At 69.6% G+C, this 27031-nt stretch overlaps 3 protein-coding genes across 5 annotated transcripts; 1 reads left to right on the forward strand and 2 right to left on the reverse strand.

Moving 5' to 3' along the window:
* Window positions 1-311: 311 nt before the first annotated feature.
* Window positions 312-16818, reverse strand: LOC139437484 (mesothelin-like). The gene is given in 13 exon segments (XM_071211497.1): window positions 312-545; window positions 661-755; window positions 952-1055; window positions 1849-1950; window positions 1952-1980; window positions 2659-2837; window positions 3168-3247; window positions 3401-3594; window positions 3648-3789; window positions 3979-4113; window positions 4495-4580; window positions 4722-5306; window positions 16756-16818. Coding segments are annotated over 13 exon segments (2028 nt in total).
* Window positions 16748-25054, forward strand: CIAO3 (cytosolic iron-sulfur assembly component 3). Of its 3 annotated transcripts, XM_012522035.3 has the most exons (13): window positions 16785-16882; window positions 17333-17558; window positions 18099-18194; window positions 19592-19735; window positions 19997-20126; window positions 20697-20831; window positions 21210-21328; window positions 22302-22431; window positions 22870-22942; window positions 23357-23494; window positions 23985-24142; window positions 24219-24496; window positions 24682-25054. In XM_012522035.3, the coding sequence occupies exons 2-12, from the start codon at window positions 17415-17417 to the stop codon at window positions 24455-24457; spliced, it is 1506 nt and encodes a 501-aa protein (XP_012377489.1). In that variant the 5' UTR covers window positions 16785-16882; window positions 17333-17414; the 3' UTR covers window positions 24458-24496; window positions 24682-25054. The 3 variants fall into 3 exon arrangements, with proteins under 3 accessions (XP_058141564.1, XP_012377489.1, XP_071067202.1); XM_058285581.2 differs by lacking the exon at window positions 17333-17558 and having other exon boundaries at window positions 16748-16882; XM_071211101.1 differs by lacking the exon at window positions 23357-23494 and having other exon boundaries at window positions 16794-16882.
* Window positions 25046-26992, reverse strand: HAGHL (hydroxyacylglutathione hydrolase like). Its single transcript, XM_071211102.1, is given in 9 exon segments — window positions 25046-25646; window positions 25648-25805; window positions 25880-25966; window positions 25968-26015; window positions 26144-26465; window positions 26467-26484; window positions 26551-26615; window positions 26831-26856; window positions 26859-26992. Coding segments are annotated over 9 exon segments (1335 nt in total). The 5' UTR covers window positions 26932-26992; the 3' UTR covers window positions 25046-25108.
* Between the last annotated feature and the right edge of the window lie 39 nt (window positions 26993-27031).

A 27031-nucleotide genomic window follows, 5' to 3' on the forward strand; every position in this document is an offset into this window, starting at 1 on the left:
CTCCCTCCTCGCGCCTCATGCACCCCGAGGTCGCGGGCCCCCACCCCACGGCCCGAAGCCCCCGCCCCGCCTCAGAGCACCGGAGGCCGAGTCTGCGGGCGGGGCTGTCCCGTTTATTGAGCTCCAGGCGCCCCGGGGTGGACGCCGGGGCCTCCTCCCAGCCAGGCGGGCTCCGCGGCGGGTCGGGGGGCGGCGAGGACATGGGCTCAGCTCAGGTTGAGCCAGGAGCAGGAGAAGGAGCGTGGCGAGCAGGGGCCCTGCGCCGAGGGTTCGGGCAGCGCCCGAGAAGTCCTCTGCGCACAGGGCTCGGCTCAGGGCCCCCTGGACCCCCGTCCCGCCCCGCTGCCGCCGCGCCCACCTTGGAAGCCCCAGTCCACGACCAGGTAGCGGCCGGGGAGGCCCCCGACGAGCCTCAGCCCCAGCGTGTCCAGGTCGTCCTGCGGCTACTGCGCCAGCCACTCCCACACGGGGCTGCTCTGCTCCCCGGCCTTCAGGACCCCCACGTGCGGCCCCAGCAGCGCGCGCACCTCCTCCACGGTCAGCGGCTGCCCGGGCACCGGGCGGCCGTCGGGGGGGTCCCGCCTCCCTCGCTGAAGGCCATGGGCTTGGTGCCCCAAACTCCCTGGCCCCCCCGACGGCCCCCAGCCCCTGCCCCCTTACCAGCAGGGCCCCCGTCCACAGCCTCTTGAACGTGGCCCCGTCCACGCTGACGTTCAGCCGGCTGAGCGCACGCAGGTCCTCCGCAGAGGCCCTGCCTGCCCACGCGAGAGGCGCCCCCAGGGCGCCCCGGGGGGTCCCCCGAGCAGGTCAAACACACCCCGGACCCTGGCCCCCGGGGCGGCCAGGGTGGGAACCCGGCCCCGCCCAGTGGGGAGTGGCTGCGGCCCCGCCTCCGCGCCCCACAGCCGACCCCCCGGGCCCGCCTCACCCAGGTAGCAGCGGATCCTCTACTAGTAGCTGGCCCGGTCACATTGTGGAAGGCGGCGCAGGCTTTGGGATGCAGCACGTCCAGCTGCTGCGGGCGGCACACGTCCAGGTGCCAGGGCTCGACCTTCCTGGGGGCGGCACGGGGTGGGCTGGGAGCAGCGCCACCCCCCGCGCCAGGCGGGCAGCCCCTCCCCCAGGCCCGGCGGCCCCGGACCTCAGCACAGGGCCTGGGGTGGCACGGAGCGCAGCTGCCCGGGGCGAGCCGGCACAGGTAGGCCCGCAGGAGGGCGGCCAGAAAGCTCAGCGAGTCCCCGCTCAGCTGCCCCCCCCCCCGCCAGGAAGCGGGCCATCAGGGCCGTCACCTGGAGGACCAATGACGTGCAGGCAGGGCGGAGGGACGCCCCCAGAGGCCTGCGCAGCCTGATGCCCCCCTCACGACCCCACCAGGCCCCATGACCCCCAGGCCTCACGACCCCACCCCCCCAGGACCCATGTGCCCCCCAGGCCTGCACGACCCCACCCCCCCCCAGGCCCATGCCTCCCCCAGGCCTGCATGACCCCGTGACCCCCCAGGCCTGCACGACCCCCCCCCCTCCAGACCTGCATGACCCCATCCCCCCCAGGCCCATGCCCCCCCAAGACTGCACAAACCCACCCCCCAGGCCCCAGGCCCCCAGGCCTCACAATCCCATCACCCCCAGGCCCATGCCCCCCCCAGGCCTGCATGACCCCATGACCCCCCAGGCCTGCACGACTCCACCCCCCCCGGCCCCAGGCCCCCCAGGCCTGCACGACCCCACCTCCCAGACCCCCCCAGGCCTCATGACCCCACCCCCCAGGCCCCAGGCCCCCAGGCCTGCACCCCCATGCCCTGGGCAGGCAGTCGCCTGAGACTCCATGTCCTGCCACTTGCTGGCCCACATGGCCACCGTGAGCAGAGACTTGACCACCTCCAGTGACGTCACGTTCCACTTGCTGATGTCCTCAGGGGCGGTCAGGAGGAAGAGGTCGTGCAGGTTCCGCCATGGCCTCGGGGTAGCCCTGAGGGAAGGCCTGCGGGCGGGGCCGTGAGGGCCTGGCCTGGCCCCGGGGCTGGACGGGCGGGCCAGGGTGGGCAGGTGGGCAGACGATTGGGCGCAGGCGGCAGCTGTGCGGGCAGCTGGGGCAGGCGGGCAAGAGGGCGCGGGCGGGCAGGCGGCTAGGGCAGGCAGCTGGGGCAGGCGGGCAAGAGGGCGCGGGCGGGCAGGCGGCTGGGGCAGGCAGCTGGGGCAGGCGGGCAAGAGGGCGCGGGCGGGCAGGCGGCTGGGGCAGGCAGCTGGGGCAGGCAGGCACAGGCGGGTGGCTGGGGCAGGCAGCTGGAGCAGGCGGGCAAGAGGGCACAGGCGGGCAGGCGGCTGGGGCAGGCAGCTGGGGCAGGCGGGCAAGAGGGCACAGGCGGGTGGCTGGGGCAGGCAGCTGGGGCAGGCGGGCAAGAGGGCGCGGGCGGGCAGGCGGCTGGGGCAGGCAGCTGGGGCAGGCGGGCAAGAGGGCGCGGGTGGGCAGGCGGCTGGGGCAGGCGGCTGGGCAGGCAGGCACAGGCGGGTGGCTGGGGCAGGCAGCTGGAGCAGGCGGGCAAGAGGGCGCGGGTGGGCAGGCGGCTGGGGCAGGCAGGCACAGGCGGGTGGCTGGGGCGGGGCAGCTGGGGCAGGTGCGGGCGGGCAGGTGGCGGCCGACGGGCATGGGCCCGGCTACCTCATCCAGCTTGCGCTTCAAGACAGCTAGCTGCCCTGTGGAGAAGGGGAGCTGGTGCACGCGGTCCAGCTGCACGGCCAGCAGGGGCCCGTCCAGGCGGGCCTGCAGCTCCGTCTCCGAGTAGAAGACCAGCTCCTCCTGCACCTGGTCGACCCGGCGCCCGGGGCGACAGCCCCCCTCTGCGGGGACAAGTGGGGGGTGTGTGGGCTTTTCTCCCCACCTCTTCCTGGGCAACTCGTGACCCTGTCTGGGCCTCAGTGTACCCATCAGCAAAAGGAGAGTCTCCCACTGCGGCGTCATGAGGCGCGGGTGGCTGCAGGTGAGGGCAGCCCCACCCCACCCCCAGCTAGGACCCCTGCCCCAGCCTGACAATGCCCAACAGAGTGGGGTGCTCCCTTTCATCCAGGGAGACGGTGGTCAACTCGGGCCACTGCTGGGACGGGTCCTGCGAGACATGGTTCAGCCAGGCGGTCACGACCCTCTGGCTGGGCAGCCGGGGGTCCGCAGGCCATGGAAGTTGGGCCAGTCCAGCAGGAGCGATAGCCCCTGCAGAGCATCCAGCGTGGAAAGCGACCAGTTGGATGGGGGGCTGGCAGAGAGCGGGGGCCATGTCGCGGTCCGACCCGAGGACCCTGGAACCCAGCCCGAGACAGAGCACAGGAGAAAGAGCAGGGTCAGGCGACCCCAAGAGAGGCCATAGAAGGGGTGTTGGCAGGGACCCCCGCCCCCAACATCCCACTACCTGTAGGGAGGTCCCCCGCACTGCAGGAGCCCCCTGGCTGCCGCCTGCTGGTCAGGGTCCAGGGGTGCCGGGCACTGGGCCAGCCGGGGCAGGACGGTGTCAGCCGAGCTGGCCACAAAGCATCCAGGCAGGTCGCAGGCCAGGCCTCCCAGGGCCTGCACGTCCGCCGTGCTCAGTTGCGCCCCCTGCAAGCCCTGTGCACAGCATGTCAGCACCGCCCCAGGGACCAGGGCCCCCCACACCCCGCCTGGCCCCGTATCCAGCAGTCCAGGGCCGCGGACAGCAGGCGCCGGTGCACGGGGGCCCCCCAGGGCAGCACGTCCACGTGGGCCTCGGCAAGCCGGGAGAAGAGACAGGCGCAGGCCTGGGGTTCCCAGAACGCAGGCGGGCTGTGGAGAGAGGGCATCGGGGGCGGCCCGGGGCTCCGAACAGAATGGAGCGCAGAGGAAGGTGTGGGGGTGGCCCGGGACCCCCAAACACAGCGGAGCTGCGAGGAAGGCGTCGGGGTGGGCCGGGGGCCCCGAACAGAGTGGAGCTGTAGAGGAAGGTGTGGGGGGCGGGCCCTGGCCAGGGCAGACCTGACAAGCTCCGGGGTCAGGGGACCAGGCGCCAGCAAAGCCGAGGGGCCACGAGGGGTGGGGGTAGAGGGCGCAAGGGAGACCACAGAGGCTAGGGGTGGGGGGTGGTTGGGGAGCACAGCCCACAGGAGGGGCCTGTGGGGGAGCACAGGGGCATTGAGGGGTGGGGGGTACAGAGGGGCTGTGGGGTATGCGAGGGCTGTGGTGGGCTGCAGGGGTGCCCGCAGGGTCTGTGAGATGGAGCCTGAGTGGGGTAGGGGCGCTGCGGGGGCCTGGGGGCTGTGGGGCATGGAGGGGGCTGCGGGGCCTGGGGGCTGCAGGGGGCTGCGGGGGCCTGGGGGCTGTGGGGCATGGAGGGGGCTGCAGGAGCCTGGGGGCTGCAGGGGGCTGCGGGGGCCTTGGGGCTGCAGGGGGGCTGCAGGGGGGCTGCGGGGGCCTGGGGGTCTGGGGGCTGCGGGACCTGGGGGGCTTGGGGGGCTGTGGAGGCCTGGGGGGCCTGGGGGCTGCGGGGCCTACTTGGCGAAGAGCAGCAGGGCTGACACGAAGGCCTCCAGGTCGGCCAGGACTCGAAGCTCAGAGACACGATGCGCCAAACAGCGCAGCTGCCAGGAGACCAGGTGGTGGCCGCCGCGTCCAGCATGGAACGTTCCAGGTCACTGCCCCTGGATGATCCCGGGCCTCCTGGGGCAATGCCACCCCCCCAGGCAGAGCCCCCCGCAGGCCCCAGCCCTGCTGGCACGCACTGCGGCCAGAGGCCCCTGCAGCTGCCCCGAGGCCGTGGGCTCACCCACATGCCCCTCCGCTCCCCGCCCCAAGTCACGCCCTCCTCGATTCTTGGGGGACAGAGCCTCGAAGGCTGGCACCAGGCTGGGGCTCGCGGGGGCACGGAAGCGGGCAGAGGAGGGCCCAGGGGCCCGGCCTGCAGCTCCCAGGGCCCCCGCGGTCTGCCCAGGACCACACGGGGCCTGACCTGCTTCTCCTGAAGGATGACCTGCTCCCGCCCCCATGGCCTTGGCCAGCTCCTGAACGTGCTCCGGGCTCGGCTGCGACGCGTAGGCGCAGGCGACGTTCAGCTGGAAGCCGCGGGAGAGGCTGGGGGCGTGGCCGGGACTGGGCACCAGGAGCGCCCCTTCCCCAGCAGGGCCACCGCTCCTGCCCCGGTCTCCCCAAGGCCACCCCAGATCCAGGTGGCACGAGAGGAGGAGGAGGGAGGGCAAGGCACGGCAGGCAAAGGCGGGGGGCTCGGGCCCACCCACGGCCAGCGGAGCCGTGAGAGCCTGTCCCCCCTGCAGCCACCTGCCCACGAAGGGCACGAAGCCCAGACCCACCTGGCTAAGTCAGACGTGCCGGCCATGACACGGTCTAAGGTCATAGCCTCCTGGGGGGCACAGGGCCTCTGGGGACTGCGCGGCGCAGGCCCAGCTCTCTGGGGACAGGTCCTTCTCAGGTGCGGCTCCACTGGGCTCAGCTTCTCCAAGTCCAGCTGCTCCCTGGGCCCAGCTGCTCCCAAGGCCCGGCCTTGCCTTGGGCACTCAGGCTGGGCTACTTCCGGATCTTGCTTTTTCCAGAGCTCAGCGCGGTTTGGCCTCTGCTACTCCAGGGGCCCAGCTCCCTGGACCCGTCACACCCCAGCTACACCTTTGCAAGTGGATCCTTTGAAAACCGGCGTGCCGGGCCAGCGATGTGTCCCCAGTGGCTGCGTGTGAACACAGCCCCCCGCTGTGGAGCTGGGACCCCCCTCCCAGGCCTGGGAAGCCCCCCCATGTGCCCAGAAGGGGGCTTACCTGTCCTGTCCCTGCAGCCTGGGCCATCAAAAGTAACGTCCACCCTGTAGGGGAGCGGGCGTGAGGCTCCAGGCCACAGAGTGTGGAAGCGAAGGGGCCCTGGCCCCACGATGTCCCAGGCCATCAGATCAGCCCCTGCCCCCAGGGGTCCGACCCCTGCCCCACAGATGCCCCCACTTTGGCCTGAGCCCCCGTCCCTGCCCTGGCTCAGCCTCCAGCCCTGCGGGGTGAGCAGCGGGGGGGGGCCCAGGTACAGCCACCTCCAGGGCAGGGGGCGCGGCTGGTGGTCTGGCCAGGCCCCCGCCCACTGCCCACGCTGGGGAGGAAGTGCGGGCAGAGGCGGGGGAGGACGGGGTCTTCCCCAAGTCCCGCAGCCCAGCCTGCACCCCGACACTCTCCCCTTGGCACACAACACTGCCTCACCCGCCCGCCACTCACCAAGGCTGAGGAGGAGGAGGTGGCCGTGGGTGGGCGTTCCGTGGGACCCCGGGGCCAGCCAAGTGGTCTGGAGGGTCATGACCTAGGAAGGACAGCGACCCTGAAGCCCCCACCTGCCCACCGGGCAGGACGGGCTCAGGCCCCGGCCCCACCCTGGGGGCTCCCGGCCGGGGCGGGCTCTCGGGCGCACCTGAGCAGTCTGAGCCGCTCGGCGGTCCTGTCCCTGGTCATCCGGCGCCACCCCCCCCCTCCACGGAGCTCCTCCCCCGCCCTGCAGCCGGCCCCCCCCCAGGGCCTGACTCAGACCCCCGCCCCCCACCCCGCCGAGGGGCCGCCGGCCACTCCCACCCCGCCGCGGGCTGGACTTCGATGCAAGGAGTCAGGGGCCTCCCAGGCAGCCTGGCCTCGGTTTCCCCACCTGCACCGGGCAGCTCCAGGCTGGGGTCAGACTGAGCCAGGCCCCTCCCCTCCCCCCGCGCCGGGCTTCCCGGAACCCAGAACCCAGCCAGGATGAGGAGGCCCGAGAGACAGGCCGCCCCACCTGCGGGGGAGGGGGCCAGATCCTGGCTTCCCTTGTGGGTGGGGGGTGAGAGGGTCTGCATCTTGCGGGTGTCGTCAGACATGTGGGGTGCACGGGGCGCCCCTCCCTGGGGGACCCTCCTGGGGTGGGGGTGGGGCCTGCCTGCAGGGAGGGAAGGAGGGGGCAGGGCCTGTGGCTGGAATAGAGCCCCCGACCTTAGCCCAGGCCCGCGTCCGCCCCATCGTGGCTTAGAAATGGGGGTCACTGCCTCTCTCAATGGTGACAGAGCCCCCTTGGGCCAGCCCAGCCTACAGGGGAGTGTTTTGGGGGGGACAACCTCCAGGTGACGTGCTGCCCCCTACTCACCTCCACCCAAGCCCCCAGACCAGAAAGAGGATCCAGACCACGCCCCCTCCCTGCCCTCTGACCCCACAGCCCCCACCCCAGCCCTGGGACCCCCCCCAGCGTCCCGTGTACAGCAGCCACTGCCAAAGACCCTCAGGTGGGGCCAGAAAAGGGGGCCCCCCCAAGATGCCCGTGTCCCTAACGGCCTGCCCGGCAGGGCCTGCGGGCCGGGTGGTCCCTGGCCTCTGTGTTATCCCACACCCTCAGGAGGGCGGGCGGGCCACGGAGGCCCCCGCAGCGGCCTTGGGCTGGGGGCTTCCAAGTGTGCCTGCCCGTGACCTCGGAGTGGACGGCCCGCTCCAGCCCAGCCCGGGACACACATTCAGACCAAACGGCCCGGCAGTTTCCCTGGGCACCACCTGGGCCGCGTGAGCCCCTCGCTGCTTCCTTCTCCGTTTCTTAAAGCGTCGGATTCGGGGGGCCCGGGGGGCCGGGGTTAGGGTGCCGCCTCCCTCGTCCCCGCCCCGCACACTGGCGGCCAGCCAGTCCCCAGCTCGGCCGGGTGGGCCCCCGGAGCACGCTCCTGCCCGCCTGTCCCTGCCACCAGCGTGACCCTCGCCCCTTCCTGCCTGAGGTGGGGCCTGGGGTCTGCGAGGAGCCCTGTGGGACGGAGGGGCTGTGCCCGCGGGGGACAGCGCGAGGCCGCAGATCCGGCCGGGTCCCCTCCTTGCCCGCCCCCACCCCACGCCGGGCCCCTGGGGAGGCGAGGGCTGTCACAGGGTGGGAGGAGGCTCGTGGCCGCTCAGGCCGCAGGAACGCAGGGGCGGAGACCGCCTGGGAGTAGCCACGGGGTCCCTTGGGGGCGTGGGGGACCCCGGGCCCAAGTGCGCGGTCACCACTGTGGGGAGTGAGGTGTTTGGTGTGGCCCGAGCACCCCGGTTCCCAGTGGGAAACCGAGGCAGCTCGACTTTGCCCCAGGGTGGGCACAGCACCCCCGGCCCGACCTGGGCAGGCGTGGCCTGTGCCCTCCCAACCTCCTGCGAGGCCCGGGCAGTGGCCGGCCACACGGTCCCCCACAGGCCACCAGGCTCTGTGGCCCCCGGGGTGGTGGGCAGCCCCTGGCCTCCAGGACCCCGACCTCTGACCCAGCACTGGGCCCCTCCTCGACCCGCCCGGGCCTCCAGTGAGGCTGCGGCCAGAGCCTGGGGTCCTGCTCCCTGCCCATCCCTGCCTGGGGTGGTCGGGACCCCTGCCCAGGTGGGGAGGGGTCTCCACAGAACCACGGCCCGCACGCCGAGTGACCTACCCAGGAGGAGGGGTGACTCCTTCTGACCCCAGGACCCCAGCTCCAGGCCTTGCAACCGCCCTCTCCCCCCCAAATAACAGGATTCCCACGGGCCAGGTGGGCAGGCGTGCAGCGGCGGGGGCCAGGGCACCCCGCTTCCCGAAGGCAGAGCCAGCCCGGGCCCCTGGTCCGCGAGAAAGGCCATGCAGCCCATGCCAGCCTCGGGCCGGGGCGGGGAGGGCCGAGGCCGAGCTGCAGACTCTTGCCCGCCCTCCATCTCCTGGGGGCTGCAGGCCTCGGACCCCCGAACCCCGCCATGCGCGGAGCCTGGCAGCCCCCGGCGGGAAAGGGTCTGAACCTCCCCCTGCACAGCGGCGAGCTGCGCCTTCCGGGCGACCCGCCCGTGTCCTCAGCGGCTCCCGCTCTGCCGTCACCCTGGCCTGTACCCTTCACTGCCCGGCGGCGACGGCTGACCCCCGGGGGGGACTGTGGTACCAGGGTGTGGGGCGGGGGGTGCCGAGGCCTGGTTCAGCGGCTGCCGGGCCGAGGCGGGGCCCTGAGGCCATCCTCCCCGGCCTGTTCCCTGCAGGACGTGGCCGCACTGGCTCAGCCAGCGCCCAGGCTCTCCCTGGGCTGCGGAGGGCACAGCACGCTGGTGTGGAGGCAGAGGGGACCCAACCGGCCCCACGGACCCCCAGCTGCGGTGCCCACCCTTCCTCCAGTGTCCCCCAAGGAGGGCCAGCACTCAACCCAGCCACGTTGCCGCCCCGTGCAGGGCAGCACACCAGCCCCCAGGGGCCACGGGCCCCCAGATGGGCCTCCCGGGCGCTGGGGTGCGGGCGGGGCCTTGCTTGCTGTAGTCCCCACCTCCCCAGGCTCCCCCCACGGTCCGCTCTCGGGGCTCAGAGGGGTGCGGGGAGGCCCAGGGGACGAGGAGGGGACGAGGAGCCAAGCGTGGGCGCCCGTCTGCCTGAAGGGGTGTCCCCAGGTGTCGGAGAGCAGAGACCAGTTTTCTCCCGGACTTGCCCGGTTGGCGGACCGCAGCCGCGACACCCACCCAGGGCCGCGGCTCTGCCTCTGCCTGTGGCCGGAGGAAGCTGGGGGGCGGCCGGGGCTGTGGGGGTGAAGCCATGTCCCTGGGGTGGCGGGACAGGTGGACGGAGTCCAGCAGTCTGCGGCCCCCCGGGCGCACACAGCGGGGGAGGGCGCGGTTGAGGACCCAGACTGCGCGGTGGGCACACCTCGGAGCCGAGGGGCCCTGGGTCGGCCGCCCGGAGCTGGAGCCACCCCGAGGCGGGTCTGACACAGTGGTCAGCCGGGGGACCTCCAACGGCCTCGGGGCTGGGCGCCGTGGCCCTCCCCAGGATCTGTGCCCGAGGTGCCACCGTCCACACGGGCCGGCCGGCCCTCCCTGACCCGCGGCCTCGCCACACGGCCAGCCCGTGTCCCCTCAGTGCACAAACCCGCCGCCTCCTCAGGCCCGCCTGGACGCCCGCCCGCGCCATCCGCGCCCCCGGCACCTCCAGGGAGCGCGGTGTTTGGGGGCCAGCTCCAGCCCCACAGGGACACTGGACGAGGTAGGGTGTCCAGGGGGCCAGGCCTGAGCCCGGGGCCCGAGGTGCCGTTTGAAGCACCTGAAGGGCCCTGCCTTCCTCCCCAGGGGCCCCACCCAGGCCGGAGCCGCCGACGGGCGCGTCCAGACGGGACCTGGGCCCCACGGGGGCAGGTGGGAGCCGAGGCCCTCACCAGGCTGGAGCAGAGCTGGGGGCAGCCTTCGTCCTCCGCGGCAGGGGACCCGGGGGGCCAGGCCGCGCCCCCCAGCCATCCCCTCGGGACTCTCACTGCAGGGTGCGAGGACAGGGCTGTCACCCACAAACAGACCAAGTCCTGGCCTTGCCGCCCCCCCAAGCAGAGTCCCAGACGCCCTGGGAGGGGCAGGCCCCACAGGGAGCCCCACAGACCCGCCCACCCCCCCGAAAGACGAGGCACGCAGGGGCCGCCAGGGCCTCGGGGGGCCTGCTCAGGTGTGGAGGGCACGGGGCCCAGACCCCCCCCCACCGCCCCGAGCCAGGCTGCATCCCCAGAGGCCCTCAAGTTGGCCTCTCACGTCTGCTTGGACCCCAAGACATCCATGCTGGGGGGCCTGCTTCCTCTGTGTGGGCCGGGGGTGGAGGGTGGGGGCTGGGGGGGCTGGAGAAGGGCTGGGGGAGTGGAAGGGGGTTGGAGGGTGGGGTTGGAGGATGGAGATTGGAGGCTGGAGGGGAGACTGGAGGAGGGCTGGAGGGGGACTGGGGGGGCTGGAGAAGGGCTGGAGAGTGGGGGTGGAGGGTGGGCTGGGGGGGCTGGAGGGGGCTGGAGGGGGGCTGGAGGGGGGCTGGAGGGGGGTGGAAGGGGGCGGGGGCTGGAGGGTGGGGTCGGAGGTTGGAGGCTGGAGGGGAGACCGGAGGGGGGCTGGAGGGGGACTCGGGGGGCTGGAGAAGGGCTGGAGAGTGGGGGTGGAGGGTGGGCTAGAGGGGGGCTGGAGGGGGCTGGAGGGGGCAGGTGGCCTGGAGGCGGGCGGGAGGCGGGCGCAGGGCCGGCTCCTGCCCACGCTTGCACGGCTCTGGTGGACAGGTCACTCGTGGGGCTCGAGGTCAGGCTTCCAGGCTCGGGAACAGGCGTGAGGCCTCGGGGAAGGACCAGGACAGGTGGGACAGGCCACGGGCCCTGCACCGGGGGGGGGGGGGGTGAGGGGGGGCACCGCCCCCTCGGCCCTGAGAGCACCTGGGGGCAGTGATGGGCAGAGGGCCGTGGGGGCCAAGGGGCAGGGTCTCCACACAGGGGAGAAGCCTGGGCCTGGGGGGGACCCTCAGGGGACTGGGAGGGACGGTGATGAGCGCGGTGGCGGTGGGGAGAGGGGCCGCAGGTCTCCAGGCTGGGGCCAGCCCAAGGCGCAGACCCTGACCCGGGAGAACCTTCCAGAGCTGCAGGGCATGGAGCAGCACACGGCCGAGGAGGCCTGGTGGAGGCACCGGGGCTGCAGGCACCAGCAGGGACCCCAGACCCGCTGGCAGCCCCTGACCCTGCCTGCTCAGCTCCACCCGGGGGTCCCCTCGTCAGTCTGGGGAATCTGAGTGCAAAATGTGGGTGTGGCTTGCTCGCTTTTGATGTGTGCTCTATCAATAAATACCAATAAAATTATTACAAATGTGTGTGGGAAGGCCAGCGGGGCTCCCCCACGTGGACTGACGTTCTGGCCCGGGTTCGCAGATGGCGGTGCTCAGGGAACCCTCGTGTGCACCTCGCACGCGCCCCAAGATTTTCAAACCCTCCCCTGACAGCATGCCAGGGTCTCAGGCTACACCCCGGGCTGGAGGCTGCTCTGCCCCCAGGGCGCTCCCAGGGGGTGCCGCTGGGCTCTGAGCCTGCCCGGCTGCCGAGGCCGCTGCCCCCTTCCGGGGGGGCCCCTTCCCCGCCTCCTGCCGCCCGTCTGGCAGCAGGTGTCCTGCCCTGCCCTCGGCCCCGGGGGCTCGGGTCACCGCAGGCCTCCTCATTAGCGGCTAATTGCGGCTGGGCCGGCCTCACCTGGGCGAAGGGGAGATGACACCTGTTGACAAGATGGGGCGCCCCCAGGGAGAGGCCCGTGGGCGGATTAGGCCGCTAATGAGCGCTTATTGCCCTGCCGGGCTCCCTCCAGCAAATAAACCCGCTGGAGGCCGGGAGGGGCCTCCCCTCCCCAGGGCGGTGGGTGCCCTGGGGAGCCCGGCAAGGGGGACGGACCCCCTGTGGCCCAGGTCAGCTCGGCAGCGCCCCGGGAAGAGGCTCCAGGTGTTTTCCCACCAGGGGGGCTCTCGGCTCAAGCCCCCTGCCTGCCCTGGGCCTGCTGTCTTGGAGAATTCAGCCGCATCCAGCCGGTCAGCGCAGGCCCTGGACGCTCTGCACGGCGGGGCCTGCTGGCGGCAGACGTGCGGCCGCAGCCCCCTGCGCCCAGCAGGCGGGGCTCCCTGATGGCCGTTTTTCCGGAACCTTCTCAGCCTGGGAACCAGGCGCAGGTGGCCTCACTGGCCGCCCACACTAACAAGCCCACGAGAAGGTCCCCGGTTCTCGGCACCGTGGGAGCAGGTGGCTCGGACCCAGGGCTGCTTCCCAGGAGCAAACGCCCGCAGGTGGGCACGGGTGCTCCACTTGGCGATCGGCCGCCGCCCCCTGGGAAAAGCCGCCCAGCGTCCTCCTGCCGCAGCCCTGACGGGGGAGCGGGACACCCAGGGTCAGCCTCCTCCCCTGCCCGCGTGGCAGCTCGTGAGCCATGAAACCAGTCCAGGGCAGGTGCCGTGGGACGGCTGGCTCAGCCAGGCCCCGTGCGGTGCGGGGGACACGGCAAGAAGCCCCCGCGGGCCCTGGCAGCCCCCCCCACCCCATGAACACTCAGGGTCGCCCGTGGCCAGGGACATCCGCGTCTGGGGGGAAAGGGGGACGCCCCGTTGCTTCCTTCCTTGCTCCACACGTGACAAAGGGGCTTTGGAGCCTGCAGCAGATTATTTAAATCACGTGGGTGGAAAAGTAAAATTTACTTTTGAAAAGACAGCTCTCCCCCTACCCTTTGTCTGTCTCCCCCGCCAGGCAAGCCCCCTGTCCTGGCCCCGTGCAGGCTGTGGCCCCACAACCCCAGCCGCAGCGGCTGACCCCTGCTCCACTCACAGTTGCCCACCTCCTCTCCATGGGCCAGCCCCATCCACGGCCTCATCTCGGGGTGCGCCTGTCCCCCGGTAGGACTTGGGGTCCCTACGGTCGCACAAGAGCTAGGACACTGGGGCTCCAGGGGGTGGCGGCCCCCCAGTGCCTATGCCCCTGCAGGGCTGAGCGACGTTGTTTGGGAAAAGGGTCCTTGCAGCTGAGATCGAGATGCGTTCATCCTGGAGGACGGGCCCTAAACGCAGTGACCAGTGTCCTCAGAGATGGCAGGGGCGGGGGGACGGGGGCAGCCACGAGCCAGAGTCATGGGCTAAAGTGTCCCCACGAGGCTCAGCTCCTTCCCCCGGTCCTGCCCGCGTGCCCGCTGGTAAGCAGGACCCTCGAGGACGTGGTGAGCCACGGTGAGCCAACAGGCCTGGCCTTCCGCAGAGGGGGACAGGGGTCAGGCCGTGACGGGGCAGCCTGGGGTTCGCACGAAGGCCTCTGGGCGAGGCTGACGCAGGCCGAGGCCTCAGGGCGCCCCTGGCCCACCAGAGCACGTGGGGAGGAGGGCAGCGGGGCACTGATGCCCTGCTCCCGGCCCGTGCCATGCAGCCTGCTCTGCACAGACGGGGTCCTGGGACCCGGCCGCCCCAAGCCAGCTCAGGGAGAGGGGCACCCGCACCGGTCCCCACCCGCAGCAAGGGGCCCACCCCCACCTCTTCGGGGCCCCCCGCTGGTCCTGCCCGGCCGGGCCAACCCCCGGCCTGCCAGCTCCGCCTCGGAGACCCGCTGACGGAAGCGGGCGGTAAATACTCACTAATGATGATGATGAAACAATTTGCAAAATATGAATGCAAGGCCACCCGGGGTGTGGCGGTTGGCGCAGGAACCTGGCTCTCCGGGGAAATGAGCGCGCTCGTGCAAAGACGCCCGAGGCCTGAGAAGTACCTGCCCCGCTTGTCACCCACTACCCCTCCGACGCAGGCCCGGCCGCGGGAGGCGGGCTGGGGTGGCCGTGGCTGCGGCGACGGCCCCGACGTGCCTTCCCACGCTTTTGCCGGGACCAACTTGGCTTCCGGGGAAAGAAGGGCTGGCGCCCACCTGTCCCCCACCCAAACGTTCCCCCACAGCTCGGTGAGAAAACGGCCCCCCCCACCACCAAATGGGGACCCTCTTGGGGCTTCCTCTCCCTCAGTCCTTGCTCCCCCCTCCCCAAAGCCTCTCACACACCACAGATTTTTTTTCTGTAAACTCACACCAGAGCATGGCAAAGTTTCTTTCTGCGTTCTATTTCTTTTCTTTTTAAAGATCTATGTATTTATTTCTCTCCCCTCTCCTCCCCATTGTCTGCTCTCTGTATCCATTCGCTGTGTGTTCTTCTGTGTCCGCTTGTATTCTCATCAGCCGGCAGTAGGGAACTGTTTCTTTTTGTTGTGTCACCTCGCTGCGTCAGCTCTCCATGTGTGTGGCACCACTCCTGGGCGAGCTGCAATTTTGTGCAGGGTGGCTCTCCTAGCACAGGGGCCACTCCTTGCACGGGGGCACCCTTACGTGGGGGCATACCTGCATGGGCTGGCACTCCTTGTGAGCAGCAGCACTGCGCGTGGGCCAGCTCACCACATAGCCAGGAGGCCCTGGGTTTGAACCCTGGACCTCTCATCTGGTAGGCAGATGCTCTATCTGTCGAGCCACATCCACTTTCCATCTGCGTTCTGTTGCTAATAATCCCTGGCCTTGCACGTCAGACCTCAGCCAGGTATCTTCAGTGTGGGGGGGCGGCCGTCTACCTGGGCAGGCGCTGAGGGAACGCCCTCCCTGTGGCTGAGGCCCCAAGTAGCCTGGAGTGGTGGCTGAAGGCAGGCGAAGGCTTACCTGTGAGGGGAATCCCACAGGCAGGTGCGGGGCACCTGGGCCTGCTGTCAGAACCAGCACCGGGACTCTCCCAGAACCCCAGGAAGAGTGGAAGCCCCAGGAGGGCAGGGCTGGAGGCATGAGGGGCCACAGGCAGGCTGGTGGGTAGAGGGCGGCCCAGCCAGACCCGTCCACACGGGTGCTTGCCCGCAGCCTAAGGAGCAGCCACCAAGAGGCAGGAGCTGCCGAGGGGCAACCTCAAAGGCCGTTCATTAGTGGGTGAAGAGAAACCAGAAGTGGTCGGGCCCCACGGGGGATTCTCATTCCGCTGTCAAATGAACGAAGCTCTGATGCAAGCAGTAACGCGGGCACGTTGTAAAGTCTCAAGCACGCTGAGCGCAGCAAGCCACACACACAAAGGACCAGCGTGGCACGACCTGTCTCATGTGAATATCTAGAATCTGGGAAGCAGACTTGGCCCAGTGGTTAGGGCATCTGCCTACCACATGGGAGGTCCGCGGTTCAAACCCCGGGCCTCCTTGACCCGTGTGGAGCTGGCCCATGCACAGTGCTGATGCGTGCAAGGAGTGCCGTGCCACGCAGGGGTGTCCCCTGCATAGGGGAGCCCCACGCGCAAGGAGTGCACCCCGTAAGGAGAGCCGCCCAACGCAAAGGAAAGTGCAGCCTGCCCAAGAATGGCGCTGCACACATGGAGAGCTGACACAACAAGATGACACAACAGAAAAAAGAAACACAGATTCCCAGTGCTGCTGATAAGGATAGAAGCGGTCACAGAAGAGCACACAGCGAATGGACACAAAGAGTAGACAACTGGGGTGGGGGAAGGGGAGAGAAAGAAATAAAAAATAAATCTTAAAAAAAACAACCCAGAATCTGCACATGCAGAGACCAGAGGGTTTGGTGGGGCCGTTGGGGGACAGGGGCCATGGGGGGGCAGGGGCCAGTGGGGGAGCAGGCGACCTGTTTGGGCAGATGGAACATTTTGGCAATGGATGGTGGTGATGGTAGCTTGACATGGTTTATGTGCTTAACGCCACCGAATTATGTACTTGAAAGTGGTAAAAGTTTATGTCATTTCAATAAAAATTTTAAAAAAGAAAAGGGTCAGGGAGGTGAGAATGTTCAAACGGATTTATTATGTTAGAACCAAGAACCCACAACCTCTTCACTCAATAAAGAATGCCCCGGTGTGTGGACAGAGGGAGGGAGGGGGGAAGGAGGGAGGGAAGGAAGGAGGGAGTACGGAAAGGAGGGAAGGAGGGAGGCTCAGAAGAGCCCTGGTCCTGAGGATTTCCCGCAGCATAGGGGAGGCAGCAGTCCTGTTTGGGGTCATGAAATCTCTTGGGGAAACCGTTTGCTCACACTGCCCGCACCGAGAGGGACACGGGGGCCAAGCAGGCCCCCCCCCAAACCCCCAGAAGGCCAGGATCCGCTCCTTGGCCCCTACGTTTTTCATTCTCCTCGGCGCCCGTGGCATTCTGGACGTTCCATTCAACAGAAATGAGCGCCTACTGTATGTCAACAGAAACAAGCGCCTACTGTGTGTCAGGCGCTGGGTTCTGGGGCTGCTTCCGCCAACAAAGCGGGGAAAGGCGATGTCCCGGCAGCTCCGGGGACAGGCTCTGCTCCGGCCCGGCACCTGGCGGGCAGGTAACGCTGGGTGAGCGCGTGGCCCTCGTTGGGATGCCTCGTTTCTCTAGGAAGGCGCAGAAGCTGTACCCCGCATCCTCCTCCGTCCACACCCGCCCTCTCCCCCCGCCCAGGGGAGAGCCACGGGGCTCGGGGTCGCCAGCAGAGGGCGCACACCTCCCGGGCGCCCGCCACGGGCCGGGGCACGCATGCGCCGCGCTAGGCGCTTTCCGGCAGCGTGGCGGAAGTACCTCGCCCTTTCGCGCCGTTTGGCGACACGTCCGGGCGGCACCCGGCAGCGGGGTGGCCGCCATGGCGTCGCCCTTCAGCGGCGCGCTGCAGCTGACGGACCTGGACGACTTCATCGGGCCGTCTCAGGTGGGCCGGCTTGGTCGGCGTCCGCGAGGGCCGGAGCGGGGCGGGCGAGGGGTCCCCTCCAACCCTCCGCCTCAGCCCCTGCCCCTGGGAGATGGGAGCCAACCCAGCGGCCCCGGCCCCGGCCCTCGGGCGCTCCGCTCTTCGCAGGACAGCGACCCGGGTTACTGTGCCCCAAGCACCCGGGAGCGACCTCCGCCGGCCGGTTTGGAGGTCGTGGGGGGACAAGAGCCCGTCACCGTGCTGCCTTCAAGGCGCCCCGTTAGGGAGGTGCCGCACCACCCCCCTCACAGGGAAGTAAACGAAGCGGGAGGGAGCAGGTTAGTGGCCACCAGTGTCCCCTGGCTGGGGAGGGGTAGGGACAGGGTAGGGTGGGGCAGCACATCTGCAGGAAGACCCCTGCAGGGCCGGCCGCGCCCCCCACCCAAAGCCAGAATTTCTTTGTCTGCTCAGGACTGACGGCCCTCCTGGTGGGAGGGCAGGTGGGGGACCGTGGAAAAGCCCAGGCCGCGGCTGCTCGGGAGCTCCGGGTGCGATGGGCTGCCACGCTGGAGGACGGGGCCGGTGTGCGCCCTCATCTGCGGGCCTGCCTGCGACCCCCGCAGCTGCGAGGGGCCGGCGCGGGAAGCGGCCGAGCCGGGGAGGAGGGCGCAGCTGGCGGGCAGCACCGCGGGCCGGGGTGAGTGTGGCAGGCCTCCCGCCAGGGCTTTCTGGAGCTGGTCACTCCAAGGACGTGGCAGCTGGCCCATTTCTCACGTGATGACTAGGGAGACAGTGAGAACTCAGGGAGTGTAGAACGTATTGTTTCCCAAGGCCCTGGGCAGGGCTGCGGCCAGCTCTTTCCAGGCCAGAAGTCCCTGCGGAGCCCTTGGCTTCCTCTCAGGAGCCAGGTGACCACACTTCCTGTTTGTGCTTGGAAAGGGCAGAGGTCAAGGCTGGCGGTTTCTCTGCGGACGATGTCGCTGGCAGGTGCAGTGCACACTGGCCTTCGTGCTGGTTGGGGGCCTGCGGTGACTCTTGGCACTGGGAGGATGCTACAGGAGTGTTCCCGGAGTGCAATGCACGTCGCAGCTGGAGCTCGCAGGGCTGTCTCTGGCGGGGCGGGGCCTCCACCTCTGGGGGAGTGAGACGGCCGCTACACGCCCACCTTGTCAAGGCCCCCCTCCCCAGGCCTCCCGTCTGCTCACCGGCCCTGGTGTGGGGTCTCTTCCTGGTTTAGGACTGCATCAAGCCCGTGAAGGTGGACAAGAGGGCGGGAAGTGGCGTGGCCAAGATTCACATCGAGGACGACGGGAGTTACTTCCAAGTTAATCAAGTAAGAAGCGTGAGCTCCACCCCGTGCCCAGCTCCCGGGATCCGAAACGCACTTTTCTCTCCTTCCCCGTTTACGAGGGCAGTGACCATGGGAAGTCCACAGCTTGCTGGTCCTTTCTCACTGCCTGGCGGGGAGGACATGGGGCGGAGGGGGGTGGAGGCTGTGGGCGGGGGACATCCAGACCGAACAAGGAGCTCGGTTTGTTCTGCACAAGGAGCTCTTTCTGTGGAGAGGCGGGTCTTGTCTTCTCTGAGTCTTAATGGTGTGGACATTTCCTGTTCAGGCTGCTGGTTATTACAGAACGCGCACTCTCCATGTAACTAAGAAATGGCAAAACCAAACCCCAACTGTCATTTGACCTGTTGGGGACACCTGCAGCCGCTCTGGGAACACAGGGACTGGGTGTGCTGCTGCACTGAGCAGTGAGGCCCGACCCAGCCCAGCTGAGCGCGGGGGGCCTGCCCGAGCAGTCCTCGGAGAGGGGGTTCCCCAGTGAAGGGTGATAGAAAGCCACACGCCACAGGGAGAGAGGCGGCTGTCTGCTCGGCGCGGGGCCCCTGCAGCACACAGTGGCACCTGCCCAGGGTGGGGCAGCTGGGAAAGCAAGTCCCACTGAGGGAAGAGACAGCTCACGAGGGGCCCCACGGATGAAGTGGAGGGGCCAGGGGAGGAGCCGGTGGGCCCTGCTGGCCAAACAGCTGGTCCCTGGGTGGGGCACGTGGACGTGGAGGGACTCGGGGAGGCTCGCTCGGCCCCCACTCACCCAGCAGCCTGGCCTGAGCCTTGGGCCTTCGGGTAAGTCCAGCTCGAAGCTGGGGCTTTGGTGCAAAGGGCTGACCGAGCAGAGAACGGGGCTGGGGGCCTCCAGCCAGGCCACGCCCGCCCCGGCTCCCAACTTCCTGCACCTGCAAAGGGTGTGCGAGGGCTCTAGCTGGGGCTGTTTTGCATCTGCAGAGGGTGGCTGGATGTTGGCCTGGAGCCCTGCCTGGCTCCCTGAGCTCCCGTCTCCAGGCAGTCGCACCCTTTCCCGCACCTTGCGCCTGCACGGTCGTGCTGCCCTGTAGAGCCTGGCTTGTAGTCTGCAGGCGCCCAGGCCCCGTCCTCCCCTTGCACCACGGCTTCTGTCCCGAGGCCTCCATCTCGCCTTCTTTTGCCATAGCCCCCAGTGTCTTCACCCCCTCTTTCTCTTTCTAGAGCCTCATCTTGGGTATTTTCCCAGCTGCCAGCCCAAGGGCTTGCTGAGTTAGAACTTGGTAGCAAGGTAGAAATCTAGAACGTGTGTGTCTTTAAGGTGTACGTTAAGTTCTTAAAAGCCCCACGGTACACATAGGCAGCCGCTTCCTGGGGAGTTCCGGCCCGAGCAGGGGCCCGCATCCCAGGTTCTTGCTCCTTACCAGGACGGGGGGACGCGGAAGCTGGAGAAAGCTAAGATCTCGCTCAACGACTGCCTGGCTTGCAGCGGCTGCATCACCTCGGCTGAGAGTGTGCTGATCACACAGCAGAGCCACGAAGAGCTACGGAAGGTTCTAGAGGCTAACAAGGTAAGTGGCGAAAGGTCCGCAAGACGGCAGGATGTGATCTGTGCGTCTCAGCCTATGGTTCGGGCAGCCCACACGTCGTGGTCTCACCAGTGGGAACTCGGTGGGTTTCCTGTCCGTGCTCTCCCCTCCGGTTTTCAGCACAGTAACGACGGCGAGCCTTGATGGCGCCGGTGTGTGCCCTCTACAGAATCCCACCGGGATCCGTGGAGTGGCCGCCTGGCGCCCGGGCAGGAGTGAGCACGTGTCCCCCTCGCTCCGCAGGCGGCCCCCGGGCAGCAGAAGCTGGTGGTGGTCTCTGTCTCGCCACAGTCCAGAGCGTCCTTGGCCGCGAGATTCCAGCTGAACCCGACGGACACGGCCAGGAAACTAACGGCGTTCTTTAAGAAGCTCGGTAGGCGGGGCGCGGCCGGCTTCGCAGCTCTGCCACGGGGTGTCTGAGCTCGGCGGGTGGCGCTGTGCCGCCCCAGCCGCTGACCCGGCGCTCAGCTCCAGCCAGTCCGGGCTGACCCCAGGCCGAGCTTGCCTGTGCAGAAGCACCTCGGTCTCTGTGTGATTTCAGCCGGGGGCTGTCGGGTGGCAGGGCAGAGCCTCAGGGAGACGCAGGGAGGCTGCCTGCGCGCTCTCGAGTCCCCAGCTCGCCCACTCCTTGTGGTGTTTCGAGGACCCGTCGGGCACCTCTCGCAGCCTGTGCTGCCCTTCTGGCTCTGGCTCAGGCCAGCGGTGGAGCCGCGGCCCGGGCACTGCTGTGCCCGGCCACCTCCCGGTGGAAGCGCTGACTCGGACAGAGGAAGACAGCCGTGTTGGGCAGCTGAGTGACAGCGTGCCTGCGGGCAGAGCCCTGCTCTCAGGACAGCCCGCCCGCCCACCCGCTCGGGCGGCTCCCCTCACGGCTGGCATGGAGCCCAAGGCGCGTGGGACACCGAGTTCCACTCACGGGTGCTGAGCTGAGGCTGCTTTCCAGGGGTGCACTACGTGTTCGATACCGCCTTCTCAAGGAACTTCAGCCTCATCGAGAGCCAGCGGGAGTTCGTGCAGCGATTTCGGAGACAGGCCGAGTCCACGCAGGCCCTGCCCGTGCTGGCCTCCGCCTGCCCAGGTGCGCCAAGCCACGGGCGGCTTCGGAGCCCCCAGGAGCTCCAGTTCAAAGCGAAGCCCAAGTGTGAAACGCTGTCAGCAGCTCGAAGCGGGTGCTGGCTGGCGGGCAGAGGGGCAAGCAGGTTCTGTAAGACGCGGGCACGGACGAGCTCCTCCGCAGGAGGCTCGGGACGTGCCTTCCGGGCGTTTCGCTTCCTTTGGAGCCGAGGTGCACGTGGGGCGCTAAAAACGCCCGTGACAGTGATGAGACGATGGGGCGTTCTTAGCAAGCGGGCCACCCCCAGCACGTCCCATCCCCAGCTGGGGGAAGGTGGGGGGTGGCGGCCGCCAGGCCGGCCCTGCCCGCTGACCCGGCCCGCCTGTCCCCCGTCGGCCTCAGGCTGGATCTGCTACGCCGAGAAGACCCACGGCCACGCCGTCCTCCCACACCTCAGCACCGCCCGGTCCCCTCAGCAGGCCATGGGCTCCCTGGTCAAGGACTTCTTCGCCCAGCAGCAGGTAACACGGCTGGGACGGGAGGCCACCCCAGCTTCGGGAGTGACTGGCAGCCGCCCGGAGCCACGGGGAGGGGCGCAGAGCTCGCCTGTGGCCTCCGGGCTTCCGGAGGTGCCTGGAAGCAGGACCGGCCTTGAGGGCAGCACCTGGTGGCCACCGTGACGAAGGGCCTTAAACCGTGAGGCTCAGAACGACGGGCACCAGCCTGCTGGCGGCTGAAGCCCTCAGTCGGGGGCGCGGCCAGGCTCCTCCCTGCCCCCCCGGGGCCCAGGCACTCTGGGCTCTGGCCACGTCATTCCAGGCTCTGCCACCAGTGCCTTCTCCCTGTGGGTCTATTCCGAAGGGCACTGTCGTTTAGGGCCTGCCCTGATCCGGCGAGCCCGCCTCAGCTCATGCCATCTGCAGGAACTGCTTCTGGGTGATGCCGCCGTGACAGGAGCAGGGCTCGGTGTGCACGGGTCTCTCTGGGGACACGACAGCACCACGCGGGGTACCCTGCTGGCCTCGTACCTTCCCAGCCACGAGGGCCATTTTCTTTAGCCTCACATGGAGGCGCACCAGGCCCACGGCGCAGGAAGAGACCAAGGCCAGTGCGTTAGAGCCACCAGCGGGCAGGCGGCCCCGAGCGGTGACTGCTGCCAACACCGGTGGGCGCCTCTGCCCGTGGCTGTTCACGACTGGACCCCCCAGTCTCTGTTCCTGCCTCTGTTTGCTCTTCCCTGTGGGGCCTCCCCAGCCGCTCCCGAGAGCACGCGGTGCCCAGCCTGGCCACAGGGACCTCCTGGGGCTCCGCCGGGGAGGGGCACTGCCAGGACTTTCCTCTGACACTGACCCCGGTGTCGGATGGAGACAGCGGCCTTGGTGGGTCGTCTCATGGCCCGAGGCCTCGGTTGGGATCCTGTGCGGGCTGCGGCAGCGTCTCCTGCCTCCCCGGCGTGGGGTGCCGCGCCAAGCCCACCCGTCTGCGTCCGCACAGGGCCTGACCCCTGACAGGGTCTGCCACGTCACGGTCATGCCCTGCTACGACAAGAAGCTGGAGGCGTCCAGGCCCGACTTCTTCAACCAGGAGCACCGGACACGCGACGTGGACTGCGTCATCACCACAGGTGGGCCGGCGCCTCGGCTGCTCCCTGCGGCCTGGCCGCTGGGCCCTGGGAGCCTGCAGGGGGAGGCGGGCGGGGCGACTGCCCCCAGCCCCGCTGGGCCAGGCGGTGGGTGCTCGGCGCCCTTTTCTCTTGAGTCGAACAACCTTGGGGTGTCCCTGAGGCCGAGCAACCCCTGTGGCGATCGCGGCCACCCCGGACCTCCTGCCTGAGACCCTCCCCCGGTGGGGTGCGTGTCCCGGGACGGGGCGGGCGCCTGCCGAGAGCCTTCGGGAGGGGCGCTGCTTCCTCATCGCCTCGCCCGGCTCGTCCTTCCCCCGCCAGCCTCCCGGGCCACACTGCAGGCCGCTGGGGTGCCCGGGCTCCCTGGCAACGCCAACGCCCCCGGCTTTCTGTCTCTACTGAGCTCCCGGCTAAAGAGCAGCTGTGCTTGAATCCTAGGGGAGGTCCTGAAGCTGCTGGAGGAGGAAGGGGTCTCGTTAGCAGACCTGGAACCCGCTCCCCTGGATGCCCTGTAAGTGTGGGGCGGGTGGGGGTGCGCTTGGGCCAGCCACTCCTGGCAGTGGGGGCACAGGCACGTTGGTGGCGGTAGAAGCAAATTGCCGGGGGTCCCGAGTCTCTAGATGACGGGGGGGTGGTTCCTGAGTCTCCGGGTGGCTAGGGGGCATCCTGAGTCTCTGTATGACGGGGGGGCCTGAGTCTCATGCTCTGCCCTGACCCTCTCCCACCCCGGGCCTCGTGGAGCCCTGGCTGTGGGCTGGAGCCCCCGCCCCTTCCATGGAGGCTCAGTCCCCACAGGGAAGGGCCGACCCCCAGAGTGCCGCCCGGCCCAGGGGGGCCTGAGCCCAGGAGCGCCGCAGCGTGCCTGAGCCCTGGCAGGTGCGGTCGGGTGGAGGGCTCAACAGACAGGCCTTGCCCCCTCCCCCAGGCCCAGCTGCGCACCCGCTGAGGAGCCCACCAGCCACCGGGGCGGGGGCTCGGGGGGCTACCTAGAGCACGTGTTCCGGCACGCGGCCCGTGAGCTCTTTGGAATCCACGTGGCTGAGGTCACCTACAAAGCCCTCAGGTCAGGCAGGCTGGGGCGTGGGGGCCCAGCAGCCCCGGGAGTCCTCAGCCGTGGCCCCACAGCCGTGCTGACCTCGCGCGTCTTCTAGCTCGGGGACCCCACCCCCGCTGGGCCGCCACTGTGCCCCCCACATACTCCCCACTCCAGCTGCCAGGGCTCGCACCAAAGTGGGGCTGGGGGCGGCGTGCCGTGTTTGGCAAGGTCTCCTGACGTGACACCAGCACTCCTCGGGGCGGGGGGGGGGGGGCGGGGGGGGGCGTGCCCGGCTCCTGAGAGTGAACTCACTGTCCCCGTCCCGCCCCACCTACCACGCCAGGCCTACGGTTCCCCCCCACTTCAGAGAGAACAGGGGCGGGGGTGGGAGCAGAAAGTGGCCCGGGGGTGTCCCACGCACAGGTGGCCCCTTCCGGGAGTGGGCGGGGCTGGTGGGCTCTGGGCACTGCCGGGTGGGTGGAGCTCATCGGCAGGCTCACCCCGCGTCCCCCGTCAGGAACAAGGACTTCCAGGAGGTGACCCTGGAGCGGGATGGCCAGGTGCTGCTTCACTTCGCCCTGGTGTACGGCTTCCGGAACATCCAGAACCTGGTGCAGAAGCTCAAGCGGGGGCGCTGCCCATACCATTACGTGGAGGTCATGGCCTGCCCCTCAGGTAGCTGTCGGGCGCCGGGGGCACCGCGGGCCGTGCCCCTGCCACGGCTGACGCCGCCCCCGTCTGCCCGCCACAGGCTGCTTGAACGGCGGGGGCCAGCTCAAGGCCCCAGACGCGGCCGGCAAGGAGCTGCTGCGGCGCGTGGAGGCGCTGTACGGGGCCGTGCGGACGGAGGCCCCCGAGGACGCGCCCGGGGTCCTGGAGCTCTACCGCCAGTGGCTGCAGGGCGAGGACTCCGAGCGGGCCCGGCGCCTCCTGCACACGCAGTACCGCGCCGTGGAGAAGCCTGGCTCCAGCCTCAGCATCAAGTGGTAGGGGGACAGCGGCCCCTGGGACATGTCCACGACAGCACAGGTGCGTGCAGACCAGACAGCGACCGGCCAGAACCCAAGGCAGGAGAGCCGGCCTCTGGCCAGCACCAGCTGCAGCCTCCACTGGCTCTGCAGCTCCCCCGGGGAGACCTCACCCCCACCCGTGGGTTCCGGAATCTTCTCCACAGCCAGGGGAGCACGGTGGACCCTTGCTCTTCTCTTCCCTAGCTGCGGCAGTCCAGAGGGTTGGGGTGCTCAGCCTCCCCGCGGGAGTGTTCTGCCGACTTCTAGACCTGCTCTGAGTGACGAGGGCGGTGAAGGGGTGTGCCAGGCCGGTGCTGACGGCTGTGAGGAGCCCAAGCGGCTGAGGAGGGGCGCCGGCCTCTCGGCACCCCGCATGCGGATGGGGACTGCGCCACCTGGACACAGCGTTCAGTGGCACAAGGCTAGACCTCGGGGGAGCAGCGGCCGTGTGTGGACTGGGCAGCCGGAGGTGGGCTCCTCAGCCGCTCCGGTGGGTTTCCGTCCCCAGGTCAGCAGGGACGGCAGCAGCTGAGCTTTATCTAATAAAGGGACCCCAGGCGTGCCGAGGGGTTGAGAAGAGTGTCCTCAGGCTTTATGCAGGGCTCCCCGGCGCCCCAGCCCAGGGCCCGGGCTAGGCGCCGGCAAACTCCAAACCCAAGATGCTGCAGCGAAAACTGCTGCTTCGGGCCTCGGAAGGAGGGCACAGGGGGCTAAGGGGAAGAGTCCCCCGCATCCCTGAGGGGTACGGCATGAGCAGCCGCCCGTGATCGTCCGTGCTGCGCAGCTCCTTTCTGCCGGGGCGTGCCCAGGAGGCCCCACTGCAGGGCCAAGAGCACCTGGGGCTGCGGGCGCCGCTGGCTCCACTGGCCCGCCGGCGGCACAGCGCCTCCAGGGCCTCTGCGGGGACCCCCCTCCCCGAGTACCTGCGCACCGCGTCCTCTGCAGGGGAGGGGGCTCTGAGCCGGGCGGGTGTGCGGGAGAGGGCGGGCTGCGTGCCGCCATGGCCTTCCTGGCCACGGGCAGGAGCGTGCTGGCAAGGGTGCCAGGGACACTCCTCCTGGCCCGTAAACGGTCCCCTGACGTCCTCCTTAAGCATCCAAATGACTGCCAAGGAGACCCCGGGGACGGCGGCCGGCCCTGCGCCAGCCTGTTCTGCGCACAGGGAGCCCCGAGCGCCGGGCAGAGGCGCAGCGCGCGGCTCCGGCCCTGGCCCGTGGTCCCCGGGGAGCTCCGCGCCGCCTGTCCTCACGCCTCCCTGAGGAGGGGTTGTAGAGGAGCCGCTCGCCCGGGGCTGACGGCGGTGTGGGCACGGTGTCCTCGTCCCTCCTCTGCAGCAAGCAAGGCTGCCCCTCCTGAGCCTTCTGTCGCCCCCCAGCCCTTGGGTGGCCAGAGGAGCCCCCACCTTGGCCCAGCACAGCTTGGCTCTCGCGTGCTCGCTGCAGGGCTCCACTTCCTGCGCAAACTCCAAGTTGCCCAGCGCGTGCTCACGGGGCACAGGACACCTTCTGAGGAGGCAGGGCTCACGGACGGGCCGGCTTCTCGCCCCCATCCCCTGCCTTGGGCCTGGGGCCTGGGTGGGCTCACCGCCTCCATGTGCCCAGCATCTCAGCCAGGCCGAGGCCACAGTACATCTGAGCCGCCCCTTCCAGACTGGCCGCCCACCAACAGCGCGTCCCCTGCGGGCAGGTGGGGGAGCTAGGCTCCCACAGCCCGTACCCGAGAACAGGGCGGGCAGGTCCAGGCTCTCGTCCTCCCACAAGAAGTAGCTCATGTGGCCCGAAGTGTGGCCAGGCATCACGAGGCAGCGCGTGTGGATGGCCCCGAACTGCGCAGAGCCGAGGCGGGTGTGAGGGGGGATCCGGGTGCCCGCGCCCCCGGCCCCCACGCTGACCCACAGCTCCTCGCCGGGTGCCAGCCTGTGGGTCAGTGCGCAGATGCACTCGTGGGCGCTGAGCACCGCCAACCCAGGCTGCAGGCGCACCTGCTGTGTGGCTCTGTGCATGGTCCCTGCGCCGGGCTAGGGGTGGGCTGGGGGCGTCCCCCTGGCGCTCAGCCCAGCCCACCTGAGCTCACCAGTGATGGTGGGTGGTGGAGACGGTGGTCAGCGAGACCCCCTCCCAGTCCACGATCTCCAGCAGCTGCACGGGAGGAGACTCGGGTATGCAGCTGTGGGGGCGGGGGCTGCTTCAGTGCCACGCCAGGGGGGCGGGTATCCAGCAGGCGACTGCTTGGCACTGGGGTGTGCGGGGCGTTAGGCGCGTTAGGCGCCAGGGACAGACGAAAGAGGTCGGACCCAGGCAGCCAGATCAGGCTGTGCTGTCACACCTGGGGCCGGTAACCGCCCCGCCCTCGCCCTCGCGGGCACGGCCACGTCCACAGTACAGCCTCCTGCGCGTGCTCCTCGATGATCAGGTGCGTGTAGTTGTCCTGCAGCACGAGTACCACCTTGACCATGTCCACTGCGGGCAGTGCCTGGGCTGTGCGGGGTGACCTGTGGGCGGGCAGGCCCTTGGAGACCTGGGTGCGGGGTGTGGGTGCGTTCCAGAGGACAACG

Source organism: Dasypus novemcinctus, chromosome 23 (genome assembly GCF_030445035.2).
Source record: "Dasypus novemcinctus isolate mDasNov1 chromosome 23, mDasNov1.1.hap2, whole genome shotgun sequence".
Lineage (NCBI taxonomy): Eukaryota > Metazoa > Chordata > Mammalia > Cingulata > Dasypodidae > Dasypus > Dasypus novemcinctus.

Coding starts and splice junctions, on each gene's coding strand:
- CIAO3 (XM_012522035.3), top strand. CDS start 17,415: ATGGGCTGCCACGCTGGAGGACGGGGCCGGTGTGCGCCCTCATCTGCG. Junction 19,736..19,996: donor AGGTTCTAGAGGCTAACAAG/GTAAGTGGCGAA, acceptor CTCGCTCCGCAG/GCGGCCCCCGGGCAGCAGAA. Junction 21,329..22,301: donor ACTTCTTCGCCCAGCAGCAG/GTAACACGGCTG, acceptor GCGTCCGCACAG/GGCCTGACCCCTGACAGGGT.